The 20,710-nt window shown below is 50.9% G+C and overlaps 3 protein-coding genes across 3 annotated transcripts; 1 reads left to right on the forward strand and 2 right to left on the reverse strand.

Annotated features, from left to right (window-relative positions):
- Nucleotides 1-2,239: 2,239 nt before the first annotated feature.
- On the reverse strand, nt 2,240-12,352 carry Proser3 (proline and serine rich 3). Its single transcript, XM_041654077.1, has 11 exons — nt 12,227-12,352; nt 9,969-10,064; nt 9,475-9,639; nt 7,208-7,335; nt 7,027-7,127; nt 5,820-5,902; nt 5,590-5,741; nt 4,152-4,333; nt 3,115-4,048; nt 2,764-2,845; nt 2,240-2,601 (listed from the first exon to the last, which is right to left on the reverse strand). Exons 2-11 carry the CDS (start codon nt 10,025-10,027, stop codon nt 2,460-2,462), a joined length of 2,028 nt encoding a protein of 675 aa, XP_041510011.1. The 5' UTR covers nt 10,028-10,064; nt 12,227-12,352; the 3' UTR covers nt 2,240-2,459.
- Nucleotides 12,353-13,006: 654 nt separating this feature from the next.
- Nucleotides 13,007-15,085, forward strand: Hspb6 (heat shock protein family B (small) member 6). The gene is made up of 3 exons (XM_041654774.1): nt 13,007-13,580; nt 14,485-14,607; nt 14,682-15,085. The coding sequence occupies exons 1-3, from the start codon at nt 13,383-13,385 to the stop codon at nt 14,847-14,849; spliced, it is 489 nt and encodes a 162-aa protein (XP_041510708.1). The 5' UTR covers nt 13,007-13,382; the 3' UTR covers nt 14,850-15,085.
- Nucleotides 15,086-15,722: 637 nt separating this feature from the next.
- On the reverse strand, nt 15,723-20,192 carry Lin37 (lin-37 DREAM MuvB core complex component). Its single transcript, XM_041654775.1, has 9 exons — nt 19,992-20,192; nt 17,948-18,023; nt 17,716-17,766; nt 17,351-17,380; nt 17,187-17,272; nt 16,935-17,101; nt 16,101-16,241; nt 15,941-16,014; nt 15,723-15,863 (listed from the first exon to the last, which is right to left on the reverse strand). Exons 1-9 carry the CDS (start codon nt 20,023-20,025, stop codon nt 15,782-15,784), a joined length of 741 nt encoding a protein of 246 aa, XP_041510709.1. The 5' UTR covers nt 20,026-20,192; the 3' UTR covers nt 15,723-15,781.
- Between the last annotated feature and the right edge of the window lie 518 nt (nt 20,193-20,710).

A 20,710-nucleotide genomic window follows, 5' to 3' on the forward strand; every position in this document is an offset into this window, starting at 1 on the left:
TCTAAGGTTATTTTTACTAGTAAATATGCGGGTGTGCTCCCGCCTTCCCTTCTGCTTTCCTGTTCTCCGCGGGAACCTCGGTTCTGTCTTTTCCTTATTAAAGCTGAATATTTTATTATAATGTCTGTTGCTGTTCATTTACGCTGTGACAAATAAGGTGAGTGCAACTATGCCCAGCTAGCACGCATCTCCTTAACTAGAACCCAGCATTTGCTTTTGAGAAAAACCACTGTGGTTGAATGAAAATGGCCTCCATAGGCTCATCTGTGTATACTTGGTCCCTAGTTGCTGGAATTGTTTGGGAAGGATTGGATGTGTGGAAGGAGTGTGTCACTGGGATGTAGGCTTTGAGATTTCAAAAGACTCCTATTTCCAGTTCTCTCTGCCTTGTTTTGTGTCTCAAGTTGTGATCTCTCAGATGCTACTCCAGCCAGGCCTGCCTGCCTGCTGCCTTGCTCCCCACTAGGATGGTAATGTACTCTAACCCTCTGAAACTGTAAGCCCCAAATCCACATTTTCTTCTATAAATTGCCTTGGTCATGGTGTTTTAATACAGCAATAGAAAAGTAAAACGAGCTGGAGAGATGGCTCAGCGGTTGAGAGCATTGACTGCTCTTCCAGAGGACCTGGGTTCAAATCCCAGCATCCACATGGCAGCTGACAAATGTCAGTAAGACCGGTGCTACACAAGTTTATTAGAGATGGGTTGATCGGGATATCAGAATTAGCCAGTAAGGGCTAGAGCTAATGGGCCAAGCAGTGTTTAAATGAATACAATTTGTGTGTTGTTATTTCAGGGCTTAAGCTAGCAGGCGGCCGGGGTGCTGGGGACACAGCCCCACCGCTCCTATTACAACAGCACACACCTTTAATCCCTGCACTCACTTGAGGGACAGAGACAGGTGGATCTCTGTGAGTTCAAGACCATCCTTGTCTACCAAGTGAGTTCCAGGAGAGGCTCCAAAGCTACAGAGAAACCCTGTCTTGGGGGAAAAAAAACAAAGTAAACAAACAAACAAACATTTTAAAAAAAACAAGACAGACCAATACATTAAAGAAGAAAGAAAAAGCAGAAAAACAAAACAGCCATACACAATGAAATTCACCAAACTCAAACTGAGCTCAGTGGGGGACATCCATATGTGTTTCATCCCCATTGTAACAACTGATTTATTTTTCAACACAGGGTTTCACTATGAGGATGTCCTCAAAGTTGAGACTCTCCTGCCTCAGCATCCTAGGGCTACAGGTGTGTGTCACCACATCCGGCTCTCCAAAGCATCTCTGAGTCAGAGAAAAAAGAAGGAAAGAAAAACAGGTGGACGCTACCCACTATCCTAACTGAAGCTGCATCCCTTTGATTGCGTGCAGTGTGTTGAAGGGTTCAGTTTCAAGAAGAGAAAGGCTGTCCCTGGATGGCAAGTGCATCAGAGAGTGGGCAGATGTGTTTACAGCGATGGCAAGTTTCAGTGGCACAGGTAGGAGGTAGCCCAGACAAGGGGAGGACAGTGTAAAGGAGTTAGATTCTGATAGATTCAAAAGAGAACCAAGAGGGGAGTCAGGCTTTGGTGCGGAGCAGGGAGATCACAGCTGAAGAAAGTGGAGAAAGGGAACAAACTTGGGAAAGACAAGGAATTTGAGGACCTTTGGATGGAGGTGTGGATCAGAGAGGGGGGATGCCAGCACAATGCGAGTACTGCTGTTTACTAACACTGATGCTTTCAAGACCAAATGACAGTGCCTTTGCCCCCACCTGAGATATAAAAATCCACTTCTGAGTTATAGAAGTCCCCAATATTACCTAGAACCATGGGCTTACACACCTGACACATATACACACAACCAGAAAGGAAATTTTGTTTCTTTGGCAGGGGAGGTGGGGAAGAGGTTACATTTCCTTATTTGCACAATCAGCCTTTCTACAACAATCCCTTTCTTCCTTCCTTTCTTTCTTTCTTTTCTTTCTTTCTTTCTCCCTCCCTCTCTCCCTCCCTCCCTCCCTCCCTCCCTCCCTCTCTCTCCCTCTCTCTCTCTCTTTGGTTTTTCCAGACAGGGTTTCTCTGTAGCTTTGGAGCCTGTCCTGGAGCTAGCTCTTGTAGACCAGGCTGGCCTCAAACTCACAGAGATCCGCCTGCCTCTGCCTCCCAAGTGCTGGGATTAAAGGCGTGCGCCACCACCGCCTGGCCCAACAATCCATTTCTTAGAGATTAACAGTAAACTGGAAAAATGTTAACTGGAGACAACTTTATTCTTAGTATGTATGTGCGTGTGTGTCCCCCACAGCTTGTGTATGGAGGGGGTCAAAGAATTCTGAATACAGGTTGCTGGCTTCCACCTTGTTTGAGACCCAATCTTGGTGGGTCAGTTTCCTTTATGTGGGTTCTGGAGATCTAAATTCGGGCCTTCACACTTGCAAGTACATTATCTCTCCAGCCCAGGAAAAATGGAATTTTTACAATTCAAAGTCGCCTAGCTTCAAGGGAGCCTCCTTCCCTTCTCAATCGCATTCTTGGGGACCTGGGAGGTGGGCTGGCTGGTGGAGAGGAAGATCCTGGGTCTTCAGCGTGGTCCAAAAGGAGAGATAATTGGGCGTCCACTTTCCTGGAGAAAAATTGGGGAGGTAGATGCTGGGGTGTGTACTCATGGTAAGAATCTGGGGCTGTGGGTGGGGTTCTGGAAAGGGGCTTGGAAGAAGCAGGCACCCAGGAGGGTTGTCATAGGACTCAGGGCTCAGGATCAAAGATCCTGGTGAGGAGCACTCACCTTTTCTGCTTCCGGAGCTCTGCCCTCTGAGCTCTTAGCACCCGCAACACAGGGTCTTCCTGAAACTCGCTGCCATCAGAGTCTGAGGAGTAAAAAGGCTGAGCTGCAGAAGGTGGACATGGGATTTGGGACCACCATCGAGATACCCAAGGGTTGGAGGGATGGTTCAGAGGTTAAGAGCACTGGCTCTTCCAGAGGACCTGGGCTCAATTCCCAGTCCCCACGTGACAGCTCACAGTTGTGTGTAACTCCAGTTCCAGGGCTTCTGACACCCTCGCAGACATACATGCACATAAAATAAAAATGAATTAAAAAAAAAAAAAAGATACCCAAGGGCTCAGGGTCCCTCACCTTCCGCAGCCTGCAGAAGTCGGGTGGCCTGAGATAGCAAGTCCTCGGAGGGGGCGTGGCCTGAGGCAGTCGGGGCCGAGGTCAAGGCGTCACCAGCTCCCGCCTTGAATTCAGGCGACAGGACCTTCTCCAGTCTTCTGGATGCCTTTGGGGTTGTAGCCGGCTGTGGATCCCTAGCTTCAACTGAGAGGGTGACTTTACTTTTCCGTAGCACCGACCGGCCCGTGGAGGACTCGGCCCTGGCTTTGCGGGACTCAGTCTTGGACCCACGCTGAGACTCCAATGGAGGGGGCAGACCCTTGGCTTGAGGAGGTGTGGTCCTGACTTCCTGAGATTCTGCCTCAGATGGAGACGGGCTCTCAAGGTTAGGGGCCCTGTCGTCCAGGCTGTCTGGGAACAGCCGAGCTGTCACTACCTGGCCTAGGGCGCCCCTGAGCTGCGAACAGGGACTCTCGAAAGCTGCTGCAGCGTCTGGCTGAGCTGTCTCCCGGCGCGACGAAGCGCTGGCCCTCCGAGGTTTGAGTTTCTTGGGCTGGGCAGAACTACTCAGCTCAATGGTAGTTGGCTCCTGAGGGGTGTCCGGTAGTGGAAGGGTGGAAGCTGGGAGAGTCGGGGTGGAAGCCCAGGGAGGTGGAGTGGACGCTGGGGGCACTGGGATGGAGACTTGGGGAGTAGGGATGGGAGCTGGGGCAGCTGGAGTGGCGCTAGGGGGTGCTGGGAAGGAGGCCACGGGAGCAGCGGGGGAGGCTAGCAGTGTGGTAGGAACCATCCCGAGAGATATCCATGGATTGGCCTGTGGGGCCCAGAGGAACCCGTGAGGGCTGGGGGTCCAGATGTGTGGAGAGGGCCCCGGAAGAGGAGGCTGGGCCACATTGCCCCATGGTGGAGCACAGTTAGGCTGAGTCCCCAGATTCACTGCAGGAGCAGGAGGAGTCTGTAGACAGAAAAAGGTATCTGAGACAGGAAGGAAGCGCTGGAAGGTCCTCTGTCACCTTTAGGTATCCCTTACCACTGTTGGGATCTCGCCTCCAACTCACCTGAGTGGCGAGGGCTGGGGTCCGAGGCAACACCCAGGTTCCATCACCCTCAGCTCCTCGAGCCTGCTCAAGCTTCCGCCGCTGTCGCCATTGGTATAAAATGTCTTCCTCAGGCTGAATGGTTGCCTGGGAGGAGGCTGTGCTGGGAACAGGGATGCGGGCCTGGGATGGTTCTGGAATTGCTGTAGGGGGAGTAGAGAGGAAAGGGCTGAGGGAGCACAGGGTGACACCTAAGCCCAGATTCTTCTGACAGGCGGCCCAGACACCACACAATTCCTTTGTGAAATGAAGGGCGGGGCAGAAGAGGCTTGGGATTCTCTTTCTCTTGCGATTTTGCTTTGCAGTTTGGGCTTACAGACAAGTGTCATTACACCCAGTTTGTGATTGTACTTGTATATTTCCTTATTTGTTTTATTTCTTCTGTGATTCTTTTGAACTTGATCACATCCCTCCCTCCTGCTCCAGGTGCTCAGAGCACCTGCAGGACCCTATTATCATCCCAAAAGACATCGTACCCTCCATGGTCAGCCTTCTCCCGACAGCCTCACCAGGCCTCTCCCACCTATACCACACTGCTCTGTCACTGGCCTGGAACTCCCTGTGTACCCGGCTGATGCAACTCTGAGATCTGCTGAGACTGAAGGTGTGCTCTCTGAAACCTGTTCCCCTCTAGCTGTGAGAGTCTCACCTAGCCTGTGCTGGCCTCAGACTCAGTATGGAGCTGAGATTGACCATGAGATACCGATCTTCCCACCCCCGCAGCAGCAGGCACCACCATTCCCAGCTTCTCGCTGAAGTTTTTCACCTTCAACAGTCCTCATGCTGCAGCTAAGCTGCACTGGGATGTGTGGGATAGATGTGGGCTTGGGACAACACACCAGTCCTGAGCACACTGAGACTTAGCCAAGCCGTGTGAAATTGCCAGATATTCAACTTTGGGTTTTTGGGGGTTTTCTTTGCCTACAAAAAAGTTCCATATGGTTCATTGTGATATTAACAATACAAACAAGCGTGATAGGCATGGTGGTGCCTTCCTGAAATCCCAGTACTGGGGAGGCTGATGCAGGAGAGCAAGAGTTCAAGGCCAGCAGGAGCTGCACATGAGTTCCAAGCCAGCTCAGGCAGCGTAGGAAGACCCTGGTTCACAGAAAGAAAACTAGAACCAATGAAGTGTGAATATTTCCTCTACTCTGCGATAAGCCTTCTGATTTTGGAGCTTACTGTCATATCAGTGAGTATAGTAGGCCTGTCACAGCCCTGACAGCTACTGTTGACAGGCCTGTGTGAAGGGCCTCCAGGGACTAGTGAACTCAGTTCATCTCCACCATACCTGTGAGTGAGGGGTCCAGTTACTATTCCTGTATCCCAGAGAGGCCAAAGTCACACAGCTCGTAAGCGAACACGATGGGATTTGAACCTGGCTACCATCAATCCTTACCTCCCGAAACGGATTCTTTGGGACTAGACCTCTTGTTGGAGTCTGGGTTGAAGGTCAAGGAGCAAGGAGAGAGGCCACTGGAGCTGATGGGGAAGGAGGAGCTGCTGGCATCACTGGGACTGAGGGAGGAGGACGAGGAGAGGGAGGCCTTGCTGCAGGGAGAAAGTACAGGTGAGGAGAGCGGTGAGCCGGGCACAACTGGTGAGGGAGAGGACAGGGAGAGGCGTCACCTGCGCTTCAGGAGCTTGGCCGCTCTGCTTTGAAGGCTCAGTGTCTCCAAGTCCAGCAAAGGTGAGTTCCAGGTGTTCAGGCTCTGCACAGTGAGAGGGGCCCAAAGCTAGTCCTTGTGCCAAAGGCTGCTGGGAAAGGGGCTCTTGACAGAAGGCCTGGGGACCTATATTCCACCTGGCACTTTCTTGTGGCAGGGAAGTTTAAATCCGCTTCTCTTGAGGAAGAGAGGGTTCCTTTCCCTCTTTCGCTCTTGGGGTTTCTGTAACCCGGGCTGGCCTTGAACTCGCGATCCTACTACCTCAGCCATGCCAGTATTGATTGCTTAGTGGGGAAAGTGCTTTCTGTACAGGTCACAGACCTGAGTTTGATCCCTAGAACCTACGCAGAGGTGAAAGAAGAGAATCAACTCCTGGGCGTTGTCCTCTGACCTACACACACACACACACACACACACACACACACACACACACAGAGAGAGAGAGAGAGAGAGAGAGAGAGAGAGAGAGAGAGAGAGACTCATACATAGACACATACTACATTTAAAATTTAAAAAGGAAAGATTGAAAGATTGAACCTATCTCCCTGACCGGACCTGCCTAATCAAAAGATTCTATCAAACAGTTCAGTGATTAACTTGAAGGTGTGTGGGAAAAAAAGACCAACATGTAGGGCTAGAGAGATGGCTCAGCCATTAAGATAACTGACTGCTCTTCCAAAGGCTCTAAATTCAATCCCATCACACACCCCTGCCATACTGGACTGGAATCCCCTAAAACTAAGCAAATACACCTTTTCTCCCTGGCTTCGGTCAAGTGTTGGTCCCAGCAGCATAAACATAACAAATACGAAAGCGCACGCACATCTACTTTTAGCGTTCAAAATCTCATTCAACTACCAAATTCTTTTGCTAAAGACTATTTTATTTATTTGTTTACTTACTTAAGCTGGATATCATATAGCCCTGGGCGGCCTCCGAGTCCATAGACAGCTGAGGGTAACTTAAGCCTCTGACCCTAGGTGCTGAGACTCCCACTCTGTAGCACCAGGCTTGCTTTTATGTGGCACTGGACTTTCTGTCTACTGGCTGAGCATGTTCCCAAATGAGCCACTCTCCATGCCCACAAAGTGGTCATTGTCTCTAATTCTGTCCCAGGGCTGGTGCTGTCAACTCAGGCACACAAGAGAGGGAGAAGGTAGCAATCTCACCTGCTTTACTTTTTGAAGAGGAGCTGAAGCCAGAGATGCGCTGCACATCCCAGCAGGAGATGGACCTGTTGTTGGGGATCTTCCTTTGGGTTCACTGGCTCCTACAGGGGAACCTCAGCTGATCACAGGGACCAGGAAGAGCGGTTGCTGCTGAGCACCGAACAGGAGAGGTTTTAGGTACCTGCTGCAAGGTGACTGCTGATGTCTGACGACTTGGGCTGTAGCCACCAAAAGTCAGCTGGGGCCGGGCCTGCAGGCTGGCGTTCCTCTCGGCTTGTAGGCTGAGCTTGGCGGAACCTGTTTATGTACCTGTGAGCATCCGGGGGTGAGAAGCAGAGGGACTAAGGGAGCCGTGCAGTCATGACAGTAATTATCACAACAGCAGCAGACACAGTGCTCTTCCGTCTGCTTGTCAAGCACAGGGGAAAGTGGTGCTCAGAGGCCCAGATAACAATAACTCCTTTTGCCAGCAGTGGTGGCGCAGGCCTTTAATCCCAGCACTTGGAGGGGAGGGTGGGGAGGGCAGGGGCAGGCAGATCTGAGTTCGAGGCCAGCCTAGTCTACAGAGTGAGTTCAGGAGAAGCAGGACTACACAGAGAAATCCTGTCTCTAAAAAGCAAAATAAACTAAATAAATAACTGCTTTCTTCAAATCTATCAAAAGCAAGCACTTGGGGCTGGAGAGATGGCTCAGCGGTTAAGAGCATTGCCTGCTCTTCCAAAGGTCCTGAGTTCAATTTCCAGCAACCACATGGTGGCTCACAACCATCTGTAATGAGGTCTGGTGCCCCCTTCTGGCCTGCAGGCATACAAACAGACAGAACACATAATAAATAAATAAATGAATGAATAAATAAATAAATATTTTTTAAAAAAGCAAGCACTTGACCTTAAAAATCCATTTCTTTTTCTTATATATTAATGTAATTTTAATTTTTTTACATTTTTTTCTCCATGTGTACATACACACACACTTACAGACATGGGTGCACACTTGAAGGGGCATGCTACAGTGCACATGTGTAGATGGGTCTCAGGGATTGGCCTGGGGTTGTCAGGCTTGGTGGCAAGCACCTTTATCCATTGAGTCATATAGCCGTCCCGATATTAATTTTCTTTAATTTTTTTCTCTTTTGATTTTTTTGAGGCAGGGTTTCTTTGGGTAACCCTGGCTGTTCTGGAACTAACTCTGTAGACCAGACTGACCTTGAACTCAGAGATCCCCCTGCCTCTGCCTCCTGAGTGCTGGGGTTGAAGGTGTGCGTGACTACTGCCCAGCTGTACGTGTGCTTTCTCACACTTGATGTGTATGGGATAGCACACACATCACAAAAGACAACTTTGTGGAGTCAGTCCTCCCTTTCCGTCTTCATGTGGAGTCTTGGAATCAAACCCAGGTTGCCAGTTACCCACTGAGCCATCTTGCTGGCCCCTTCTCTTTTGTTTTTACACAAGGTATCATTTAACTTAGGCTGGTTTTGAATTCACTACTAGCTAAGAGTGACCTTGAACTTCTGATCCTTCTGCCACTACCTTTTTTTTTTTTTTTTTTTTTTGGTTTTTCGAGACAGGGTTTCTCTGTAGCTTTGGAGCCTGTCCTGGAACTAGCTCTTTTAGAACAGGTTGGCCTTGAACTCACAGAGATCCACCTGCTCTGCCTCCTGAGTGCTGGGATTAAAGGTGTCTGCCACCACGGCCCAGCTGCCTCTACCTCCAAAATGCTGAGTCTACAGGCATACATCACTATGCCTCATTTTCTGTGGCTTTGGGAATCAAACCAAGGGCCCAGTGCATGTTAGACAGATGCGCTAACAGCTGAGCTACATCACCAGCCAGACTGGCTCTGGAGCAACAAAGAATAAGGGAGTATGAATCTGGAAGAGGAATGTCAGTGATGACCATTTTGGCCTATGAAGGAAAGGACAATAGCTTAGAGATAGAACAACAATAAGATAGACAGAACCTATGTTCCTATCACCTTAAATAATGCCTGCAATGTCAGCCCTGGTTGCTTCTGTCGGGACCCCTAGCTGAGGGAGACCTCTATCTTTCAGACCCAGGGACTCACTCTGCGATGCGTGTTCTCATAGATCAGTATGTGGAGGAACCGCGGATTCAGAACAGTCACAGTGCATGTGTGTGCTTAGCATTCCCAATTCAAGGAAACTGAGACCAAAGCAATGCAGAGAATAATTAACCGAGGCAGGACCTGAACCCAGGCAAGCTCCAGACCCCTCAATAACACACATGAAGTGCCCGGTCCTAAGAGTACTGTGTAACAGCTCTGTCTAACAGTTATTATGGGATGCCTTCTTCCTCCCTTACACACACGAAGTGCCCAGTCCTAAGAGTTCTATGTAAACAGCTCTGTCTAACGGTCATTATGGGATGCCTTCTTCCTCCCTTTGGCCCCAGATCTCCCTTCCCCGCCAGGAGTTCTGGCACTTACTTGGCTACCACAGAGTCCCCGCTGTCAATTACAGCAAGTGGTGGAGAGGTACTTTGTTCCTCAGTGCTGAGTGGGGAAGGGGTTCCGGAATCAGATGGCCAGGATGCCTCAGACAGCTCAGGGGAGTTGCTTGCTGTGGCCTGGAGAGCTTGTGGCCTTTGAGACCTAGATGGACACAGGATTTAAATTGGGAGAAATCACAAGAAGAAAAGATCAGATCAGAGGGTGATCCCAGTGGGGAATGAACACACATAGAGGTCCAAGAGAGGACACATCCCACTGTTACCAGTGGAAGGTTCAGTTGACAGCCTAAGGGAGGCTGTGGTTGGGGACCCAGGTGGCAGAGAGCCAGAAGTGGGATGGCCACCAGCAGTGGGGCAGGGGACTTCTCTTAATCGGTCATCCCCATTCTCATCACATGCCTTCCTTCCTTCTAGTGGTCACTTCCTGCTGTTAGTCTATGTCACAGAACTTTACCTAAAGCGTGTCCTCACCTTGGGGCTCCAGTTCTGGCTCCTCGATGGCCAACAGGGTTGTCTACCTTGGAGAACATTTCAAAGGGGTTGTCTTGGGTTGTGAAAACTGACAAGCTACAAAAGAAGCAGAGCATGGTAAGGAGGACAGAAGCTAACAATTCCCATGGAGTCCTGGAAGAGATGGACTACAGTTCCCACAAATCATCACTTCGTAGTCAAGACAATGCTCGTAGAGGTGTGATTCCATGACCTCTTGAAAGAGACTTAAGAGAACCTAGGAACTGGTAGTTGGTAGTTCTTAACTCTGGATCCAGCCTAGGAGGAGCTTTTATTATTTACTTATTTTTGAGACAAGGTTTCACTCTGTATACAGCCATGGTTAGCTTTGCACTTCAGGTTATCCTCCTGCCTCAACCTCTTGAGTGATAGGATTACAGAAATTTAGGAAAGGGCTTTTAAAATCATAGACTTGCCAGATGGGCAGTGATGGCACACACCTTTTAATCCCAGCACTCAGGAAGCCAAAGCAGTCAGGTCTCTGTGAGTTCGAGGCCAGCCTGGTCTATAAGAGCTAGTTTCCAGAGCTACAGGGAAACCCTGCCTCGAAATACAAAAAACAAACAAAAAACCCACAAACTCCTATGTGATATTCACCTGTCATCCCCACACTCAAGAAACTGAGGCAGGAGGATCAGAAGTTCCAGAGGCTGGGGAGATGGCTCAGTGAGCAAAGAGCTTTGTGCAGAAACATGTGGACCTGTGTTCAGATCCACAGAACCCATGTAAAGCCATGTGCTAGCACAAGTCTGCAATCCGAGTACTCCTACACTGAGGTGGGAGGTGGACACCGGAGAGCCCCCCAAAAGTTTGTAGGCCAGCTAACCTGTAGTACTCAGATGTAAACATCAAAGAGACCCTGTCTCAACAAGGTGAAAGTTGGGGTTGACACTTGCCTAGTGAGTGCAATGCCCTGAGTCCTCAGCTGGGGACGGAGGGAATGGGAGTGGGAGTGGGAGGGAGATGGGAGGATGACAGACAAAGCGGAAGATGAGGACAGACACCTGAGGTTGTCTGATCTCCACACTTACACACAGAAACAGATGCACTGACACACAAAGGCTACATGGACAAGGATAACATGCTATAGAACCATGGTCCCACTCCAAGCTAACAGAATCAGAATGCCAATAAACAAGCTAGACATTGCATCTTCTCCACACTATCCAAGCAATTAAAAAAAAAAGATTGAATTCTTTTTATGTTTTGTGTATGAGTGTTATTGCACTACATGTGTGCAATGCCCTCGAAGGCCAGAAGAAAGTGTCAAATCCCCTGGAATTAGCACATTACAGATGAAGGGGAGCAGCCATGTGGGTACTGAGAATCAAACCTGGGGTCTCTGGAAGACCAGTCACTGCTTCCAAACTCTGAGTGAGCCCTTTCTCCAGCCCCATCCAGGTAAAATATGGTCTGTTGTATGGTTTTATATGTTTTTAACTGACACATGTTAATTGTACACGTTTATGAGGTGCAGTATGCAATACATGTATACAACGTGTTATGATCAAATCATGGTAATTAATCTCTTTAAACATCTTCCATGAAGCCCATTTCAAGAAGACCAAGACTAAAAAACAAGTAATTTATTAGCCAGGCATGGTGGACCATGCCTTTAACCCCAAAACTCAGAAGGCAGAGGCAGAGGCAGGTGGATCTCTGAGTTCAAGGCCAGTCTGGTCTACAGAGTGAGTTCCAAGACAACTAAGGGCTACACAGAGAAACTTTGTCTCAAAAAAATAAAAATAAAATAAGAATAAAAAAAGAAAGTAATTAAAAGACATAAATGAAAAAAGAAGAACGAAAACAACAAAAGAGGAATAGACAAAAATAAAAGAACAACAAAGAACCGGAAACGAAATCTGTTAAGGGGAGGAGGATGTGGAATGAGGGAAGGGGTAGATGGACTACAATCCCCATGAGCCACCGGGCCCTCCTAAGCGAGAAGTTCAAAGATAACACCCATGATTGTCTGGGGAAATTTGGAAACCAACAAACTTAATTTCCAAGTTTCTTTTAGACTCCCTTAGAGCCATCCAGAGAGAACAAAAGACATGAGATCCCAGGGATGGGGAAGCTCACGGCTGGAGCGCCAAAACCTGCGTAGCATTTTGGGAGTTGTAGTTCCAGTGTGGTTGGGCCGGAGACCCCAGGCTCCAGCAAACCCGTGTTACCTTCCCTGGGCTTCCTGTGATCTCTGAGGGAGGGACCAACCTCACCTGCAGTCCGTCCCGCATCTACCTCAGCGTTAGTGCCAGCTGAGCTCTTTAACAGGACACCACGACGCCTACCCTCCTCGCTTAGTAACGCTGTCAGCTCCGCCCCTTTTGGGGGGGCCTCCAAGGCAACCAATGACAGTCTAGAAAATAAAAGTAACTGGAAAAGCGGCCGAGGGGTGTTCCCTCGTGACTGGCTGCAGCGCTGCTGAGGGCGCTTGTTTGATTGGAGGCGAGGAGTGTGCAACAGTCATTGGCAAGACTTTCGACCAATAGAAAGGATCAGAGGCTCGGAAGCCGCTTGGAAGAGCGCTGAGTGTGTTGGCTATTACGCTGTCCTTTTTTCCCTAACCGCCAGAGTTGTTGCAGGAGCCAAGTCCCAGCTCCAGCCTAACTACTGTTGCGGGGGTAACCGGGGACGTCTGTCTTCACTTGGCCATCCCTCTATCAGTTGGCCGGCAAACCCGTCTTAATGGTCACCTTAACCACTTTCCTCTTGCTACTGAGCAGCTGGTCTCACTCCTTGCCAGGTCCGGGCTCCTGGCCCAAGCAGTAGGATCAAAACGAGCTATTTCTGGTCCCGGCGCTCAGCCCCTGGGGGCCGACCTGGAGTGTTCATGATCACGCCCCCCCTGGCCGCTGAGCACCCGAGGCTGAGTCAGAGGCCCAGAATTAGGCCCGACCTACTCTGGGGTAGGGTCTGTTCTGTGTCCTCTGACAGCCTGGCGTGGCTGCAGCATTCTCCAGGAATCTTCCTAAGACTGGTGCGTCATCCTCAGATGCCAGCCTGGCGGACATGGATTAAGAGGACGGAGAACTCTTTGATGGACTCTTCTTCGGGGCCCAGGTTCCCAACTGCTGCCACAGTGGTTCGCCACACCTAGAAGGGTCTGCCTCCTTAAGCATTAGCTTCCCCTTCTAGAAATGGAAAAGGCTTAATAACAGTACCCTGGTGTCCTTTTCCAGGCATCCAGCAGGCGTTTAATAACTAGCCAAGTCATTATTGAAGTTTCTAAATAAGGCATACTAATGGCTGAGTCTGGCCTCAATCCCAGTGTCCCTGAGAGGCCGGCCGCGGGGGCCGCACTGGGCACGGTATAAATCGGAGAGTGCGTGCGCTTGGGCACTGCGGAGCCCAGGGTGGCAGCAGAGGAACAGAATGGAGATCCCCGTGCCTGTTCAGCCTTCTTGGCTGCGCCGCGCTTCAGCTCCTTTACCTGGTTTTTCCGCTCCGGGACGCCTTTTTGACCAGCGTTTCGGGGAGGGGCTGCTTGAGTCCGAGCTGGCTTCGCTGTGCCCTGCTGCGATCGCCCCCTACTATCTGCGCGCCCCCAGTGTGGCACTGCCCACAGCACAGGTGCCAGACTTGGGGGAAGGGACAACTCAACTACTAACAAGACTAGCGGTCTGGTTCTCCCTGGGGTGGGGGTACGGGAGTGTCTGTGGATTTTAAGTTTAGGGAAGAATACCACCTTTCAGCGGGCCACTGAGAGTCCTCCGAATGTGGTGTGTTGAGGCCAGGTTACTGTTCCCCTGAGGGGCAAGGAGTGGAGTCTCATAGCTCGGGGGTGGAAGGACTGAAGGAGGAAGGTGACCCCAGGAATCCGGGGAAGGGACAGTGAGTCCCGAAGGGTTGGAATGGTCTTGTGTATCCGTCTCCCAGTTGGGTGATTTGATGAAGGCAGCCTTGGTCACTTTAAAGCAGAGGAAGAGTACCGTAAATTAGAAGGCACAGGAAGTTTCATGACCTGAGAACTCTGGAGATGGGGAAGTGGCATCATTTGCTAGCGTGGTGGGGAATAAGAGGTCTCGTAACCAAAGACATGGCGGCTGTGGAGTCAATGACATGGGGTGGGGGTACAGGGCAGGTACCCAACTCTGTCACCCTATGAATGCGGAAGTTCAGGAGAGATGGACCCAGTGCCTACAAGGGGAGGGAGGGGGCTAGTTATTTATGTGTAAGGTTGAGGTTCTGGTGACTCCGAGAAGGGGACTGTCTACCCGAGTCCTTGGGCAGCAGCACTGTAACCTATAGCGTAGGGGTGCTGAGTCCCAGAAGCCGAGCCCCCATCCAATGAAAATCCCACACCTGGGGGCTGGAAAGATGGCTCAGAGGTTAGGACAACTGAATGCTGTTCCAGAGGTCCTGAGTTCAATTCTCAGCAACTACATAATGGCTCACTCCCATCTGTAGTGAGATCTGGTACCCCAGAAGACTATACATAATAAATAAATTCCACACCTATGTCCCATGTGTGCAGGTGGCCAAGGACCCTGGGTATTTTTCTGTGCTGCTGGATGTGAAGCACTTCTCCCCAGAGGAAATCTCTGTCAAGGTGGTTGGCGACCACGTGGAGGTTCACGCACGGCATGAGGAGCGCCCGGTAGGCCTGCAGGCCAGATGGGACAGCAAGGTTGGGCAGGAAGGTGGGACGCTCAAGTCCATTTTCTCCCCCAGGATGAACATGGATTCATTGCTCGAGAGTTCCACCGCCGCTACCGCCTGCCTCCTGGCGTGGACCCTGCTGCTGTGACCTCAGCACTGTCTCCTGAGGGTGTCCTGTCCATCCAGGCCACACCAGCATCGGCCCAGGCCCCACTTCCATCACCACCTGCTGCCAAGTAGGAGTCTGGGCATTATAGGACCGAACCTAAGAAGTCTCTTTAGGCTCCCTTTTAAAAGCCAATCTGACTCCGCTGCCCAGCCAGATATCCCAATCGCTGTCAAGACAGTTCCTCCCCACCAAATCTGAGTGTCTTCCCCTAGGACCTTTCCACCTAAAGCCCTACCTGGGCCTTAGTAACTGAGACACACACACACACACACCCAAGCCTGCCATGCCTCATCAGCTTTCAGCCCCTTCCATAATACCCCCCTAGAGACAACACAAACACTGTCACCCTCCTTGGTCTACACTCCCACCTGACTGACCACACTTTGGGCTTATACTAGCACTAGGCCTCCTACTGCACTTCTAAGTTGTAGAATACCCACACTGTGAGACCAGAGTACAATGCAGACAGTGCTCCACACACCCCAGGCCTGTCACCTAATTCCCCACAATGACCCATGGGAAGGCCAGTCTGACCCAGACTGCATGGGCTTTCCACATCAGAACATTCAAGTCTGGTCCACCAGACTCTAGATCCTGTCCCTGCCACCTAACAGTCTGCCCTAGGCCATTTTCTGACTTGAAACTCCAGGAGCCTACGTTCCCAAATCCTGTTCTGATTTCCCAATCCTTGGAAATCTATTCCCACCAACCAGGAGCCTCAAACTCAGACTGTACAGGCACCCCAACTTCCCCAGATGTGCTAGGCCAATGAACCAGAACCCTTGGGTTCCTTTGTCCTGACTCCCCACCTGCAGCCAGATAGCCTAAGCAGCCACTTCCCATCACTTGTCCTGTAAGATCAGTCACAACTCCGTTCCCTGTCACCTCATGCCCTTCCTATCAATCCCCAATAAAGTTGCTAAAGATTCATCGACTGCCTTATGTCTGGGCCAGTTTTGGTTGGGGGCAGGTTTATTGGGGTGGGGGTGGGGGACTGGGAACATCACTGCCGATCATACATCTCCCGCAGGATCTTCATGCTTTCTGAGTAACGAAGCTGATTCCGATGAGATGCCTCCTTCCACCTAGCAAAGTAAAGGAGGATTTAGCAACTGCTGCAGAGGGCATGCAGGCAGGGAGCAAGTGGGCAGGGCACGCTCACCTCTGGCGTATACGTTTCCAGCGTTGCATGTTGCGACAGATGAGCGTGGAAAGAGATGGTTCAGGCTCGGAGGGCTGCATGGACAGAGAGGCCCAGCTAGGTGGCCACGCCCCAACCTCCCAACACATGTCCTGACTCCAGGCCAGCCTCATACACCTACTTCATCATCTGGGGTACCCTGGGTCTCAGGCTGCAGGGGGGATGGAATTCGGGATCTGCAGGTATCGCCAAGTGATCCAGGGGCTGTGGGTGGAGGCAGCTTGTACACATCACGGCTTTTGCTGTTGATGACCTCTGACCCCTAGGGAGACCAAGCCCCACTGTGAGGCCCAAGAGTCAGAGCAGAATGTTTAAAGTACATGCATCCCTCCTACCTTTCCCAGTGACACAGACATGAGTCAGAAACCTGCACCTGGAGGAGTCACAGCAGAGGGACACATACCTTTACCAGCTAGAGAATGGTCTTCCTGTTCTAGGGACTGGATCTTTTTGTCAGTCTGAGAACCCTTGTCTCCCTTGCCAAGCCCAGGGAATTCCATCTATACCTGTCAGCCCAAGGTGGGGGTCAAGAGCCTGCCTTAAGGAATTGTCCAGGGGGCAACATGTCTACCCTTATCTTGACATAGTCAAGTCCTATGTCCGTCCCAGGGACCCCTGTCTGCCCTCTTAGGCCAGATGACTTCCAAACCCCCATCATCCTCCACCCCACTCATAGGGTCCACATTTGCTCACCAAGGCCCCAACTGGTAGCCACATCTGTTTGCACTAAAGATCCCTGTTTAGCCTGCTATTTCTTGGAATCCCTGTTCCCTAGGGAGCTGTATCTATCTGGCCTAAGGACCTCTGTCTTCACCTAATGGCACATAGCTGTGTGTCCTACTCTACGACTCCATACTCATTTAAGGGGCCCAGAGATTACACCAATCTACCACCAATGGGGGTGAATCTTGAGTCTATCCACCCACTGCTCTCTCTGGCCTCTGGGTCATCCCACCTCCTCATCCTCAGGCAGAGGGGGCAGTGGTGAGCTGGGTGACCGCTCCCGCTCTCGCACTGAGGGACTGTTGCGCATCCAGGCACGGCAGATGGGGTACAATGGTGTGTTCTCACTGAACTGGGCCAAATCCACACTCCGGTCAAACAGCTTGATCACATATGTGTCTGGGGTGGTGAGGTGGGACACAAATGAGCACCCTTATTTAGTTCCTGGCTCCATGCCCACCCTCTCGGGCCCCTGCCTACTCACTGGATCTCTGAGGACCCCCCTCAGCCAGCCCATCGTCCATCTCCCTCCTCTTCTTCCTCCGCTGGTGGGGGAAGCGGGCGGATGGCCTGTGTGGTGAAGGTGAGCATCAACCCGGAGCTGGGGACTGGGAACCCGAGAGTGGGCTGGGGCCCCAGCCACCTTACCTTTTGCCAGTAGCAGCGATGGAGCAATCCCTGCAGGGAGAGACAGGGTATCAGCAGGCCGAGCCTTTAATAAACACCTGCTCAACACCCCCACCCCAAGGCAGGGGTGATGTAGTTCGGTAGTAGAGCATTTGCATAGCATGGGCAAAAACCCTGGGGTTCAATCCCTAGCACTGAAAACAAACAAAAATGGACATCCTGGGGTTTTACTGCTACCCTTCGGGCCTTGTATCCCACAAACATCCCCAAGGTGTGAGCCACTTACACTGCAGGTATCTCTGTCCATATAAGACGGTTATGACTCGGAGGAGGGAAAAGTTACCTAACCCAAACTCTCAGGTCTAAACCCTATCAAAACCTCTTACTTGTTGTGTGTATCCGAGGGTGTCTTTCCAGCATCTTCATCCAGACGTTCCCTAAGAGCAAAAAGCACCATAGGCTTAGGGTACTGAGGGCCCAGAGTGTGATAATAATGAATCTCCCCAGGGAACACCTTTCTCCCTGTGTCAGCCTCTAGATCTCATCCAGATCCCAACCACAAAGAGTCCAGACATAATCCCCACCCTTGTGGTCCCCCAGGCTGGAGCAGACCCCAACCTGTCCATGTGACTCTTCTCCAGGAGACACTGAAGAACAGCATCCAGCTGGTTCCGGGCTTTGGCCATCTCCATCTCTGAGGGCAGAAGGTACGAAGTAGGAATCAGTTCACATATGTGCACCCCACATCCTCTGTGGGAGGCAACCCTAAGGTCTGGTCCAGGTGCCCTGAAAGTGGCAGCTTTGGTGCCCCTCAGTGGAGAAATAAGACAAAGACAGAATGGGGCAGCTGAGCCTTAGGCAGAGGTCAAGCCGAGGCTGCTGCCATTGCTCCAGTCTGTTGGTTTCTCCCCCACACAACACCAGCTTAAGGTCTATGATCTGCACACCTTCCATGGACAGCCCTTAGGGGCTTTCTACGGGGTCCTGTACTAGGTCTGGCTCTCTAAACTAACCCCTCTTCCTGAATCCCCACCAGTCCACAGGCTCCTGGACTCACCATAGACACCCCTTTCCCTTCCTGGTCTCAGCCCACTTGGCTTCCTGTGTGTCTAACCATGTATTCCCTCCCCACCTTGCCTTCTCCTCCCACTCAGCTCCTAGCCTCATTCTCTCCTTCTGATCCACTTTCCACGATGTGGACAAGAGACACCCCCCACCCCCATGAAGGAAGTCAGGTCTAGCTAGGTATAGTAGCTGCTATACCAGCACCAGCTCTGGAGGCTGAGACAGGAGGATTAAGAGTTCAAGGCCAGCCTCAGCTACTTGAGACCCTGGCTCAAACAATAAGCAAAACAGAGAAAAAAGTAATAAAAACAGACAAGCAACCTGGCTTTGATCTTCCCCAGCATGGACCCCTTCAGGATTCCACAATCCTGACCACAGAAAATGCAGTCTGGACTCAGCCCGGTGTTACCAAGCCTACCCTTGTCCTGTTGCATATTTGTGGACTCAGCCCAGTGTTTCCAAGCCTACCCTTGTCCTGTTGCATATTTGTGGACTCAGCCTGGTGTTTCCAAGCCTACTCTTGTCCTGTTGCATATTTGTGGCAAGGCTCCTTCCACTTTAGTGTCTCTCACTAGGCAGCTGTGGGGTGGCCTGGAATTTACTAAACAGAACAAACTGATCTTGAATTCAGAGATCTGCCAGCTTCTGCCTTCCGCGCACTGGGATTAAAGGTGTGTGCCAACACAAACAGCCCCTCCACTATTCCACTCAAGTTTTCTTATTGTTTTTGTTCTGTTTTGGTTTTTTGTTTTATTTGGTATCTTGTGGTACACATTTACCAACTCACTCCTTGGTTCACAAACCTACCCATTTCCCTCAGAGGAAAAGTCCTGGACCCATCAATCTGTCCTCCCCACGACCTCTTTGCCTCCACTTCGCTCCCTTGGTTCCGCTGGCTACTCCCTCACATCGCCACTCCAACTGCCATTTCCTCCCACCTTGAGGACTGATTTGTTTGGTTAGCTGTGACTATAGGAAATATCACTAGGGCCTGGTTTTACTTATTTTTCAGGGCTGGGGATGAAACCAGGGGTCCAGGGAGTGCTAAGCAAACGATCTACCATAGGCGCACCTACAGCCTTATCTCGTTTTAGGTAACACTTCTCCCATTTAACACCTCACATCACTATTTACTACTGACCACCTTTTCCTTCTGGATTCTGTGCTCCCGCCTCACTGCCCTTTACCACGCCATTGTAGGGTTCCCGTCTGGCTCTGCCTGAGCCTATGTTTTCTCATCCACCACACTTCCTACGCCCTAAGGTTACTGGAATACAGCAACTGAGAATTGATTCCCTGTACTTCAGGGTCATAGCACAATTGCTGACTCGTGCCCACTTCCAGAAATGGGAAAACTGAAGTAGAACAAGAAAAGGACTCTTCTTAGAGTTAGGGGCTCCGGACCCCGCAGTTTTACGACCGCCACAGGGCCAGAACGACCACCATTCAATCTCAAAGCTACTCTGAACACAGCCGGGATGGTTTGAAGGTGGCATGCTCTAATGCGACTGTCAGATGGGCTGCAGAGAGATGTCACATAGTTCCCTTTTTCGCGATAACCCACGTCTCTCGGGTATCCTGGATCCTCAGTCCTCACCTGATTTCTCCACTTTTACCTTCACCGGGAACATGGTTTGGGTCCAAGTCTAATTCGCTGGATTAGAAACACTTAGAGGAGACACGGTTCACAAGCCAAGACAGGAGGCGGGCAGGAAAAGGTCAAAGGTAAGCCTGGGTACCACTGGCCCTCGGGCCTGAGCACCGTCCAGTGGCCACTGCCTTGACCGCCACCTCCCTTCCTTCCCTTCTGTAGGCGGGCCCCTTCGGCAGCCGCTATTTCCCATTAGTTAATGAAAACGTCAATTTCATTCGCAGGCCAATTGACAGCCTGTACCATTGGCTCCCCAGCCTGTAAGTTCCACCTTCCCGAGGCCCTGTTTCCGGAAACAAACCAACGACAACCCAGGAAACTACTGGGGGGGGCGGGGGGGCGGGGGAGATCGTGTGATTCAAACTTCCAAGGATCGCCGCGCGGAGCACTGTGGGAAACAAAAGCGCAAGGCTTCTCGAGATTCGTAGTGGTATTGTCAGTATACTCATTTATAGCTTTGAACTAACTACTGTAGTCTTTGTCACCGAGATCCCTAAAAAGGAAGAGCGATCTGGAGTTGGAGTGGCTTCTTAGGGAAAGATGGCTAGATATCAATTGCCTGCTGAGCAAAATCTCTGTGAGTTAAGTATTTAGAGCGCTGGGTATTCATGCGGATAGTGAGGACACTGCAGGAACAAAGCAGGCAATGATGCCTTGCCCTAAGG

The sequence above is a fragment of the Microtus oregoni genome, unplaced genomic scaffold (genome assembly GCF_018167655.1).
Source record: "Microtus oregoni isolate MIOR12 unplaced genomic scaffold, Mior012 000006F_ref0000085, whole genome shotgun sequence".
Taxonomy (NCBI): Eukaryota; Metazoa; Chordata; class Mammalia; order Rodentia; family Cricetidae; genus Microtus; species Microtus oregoni.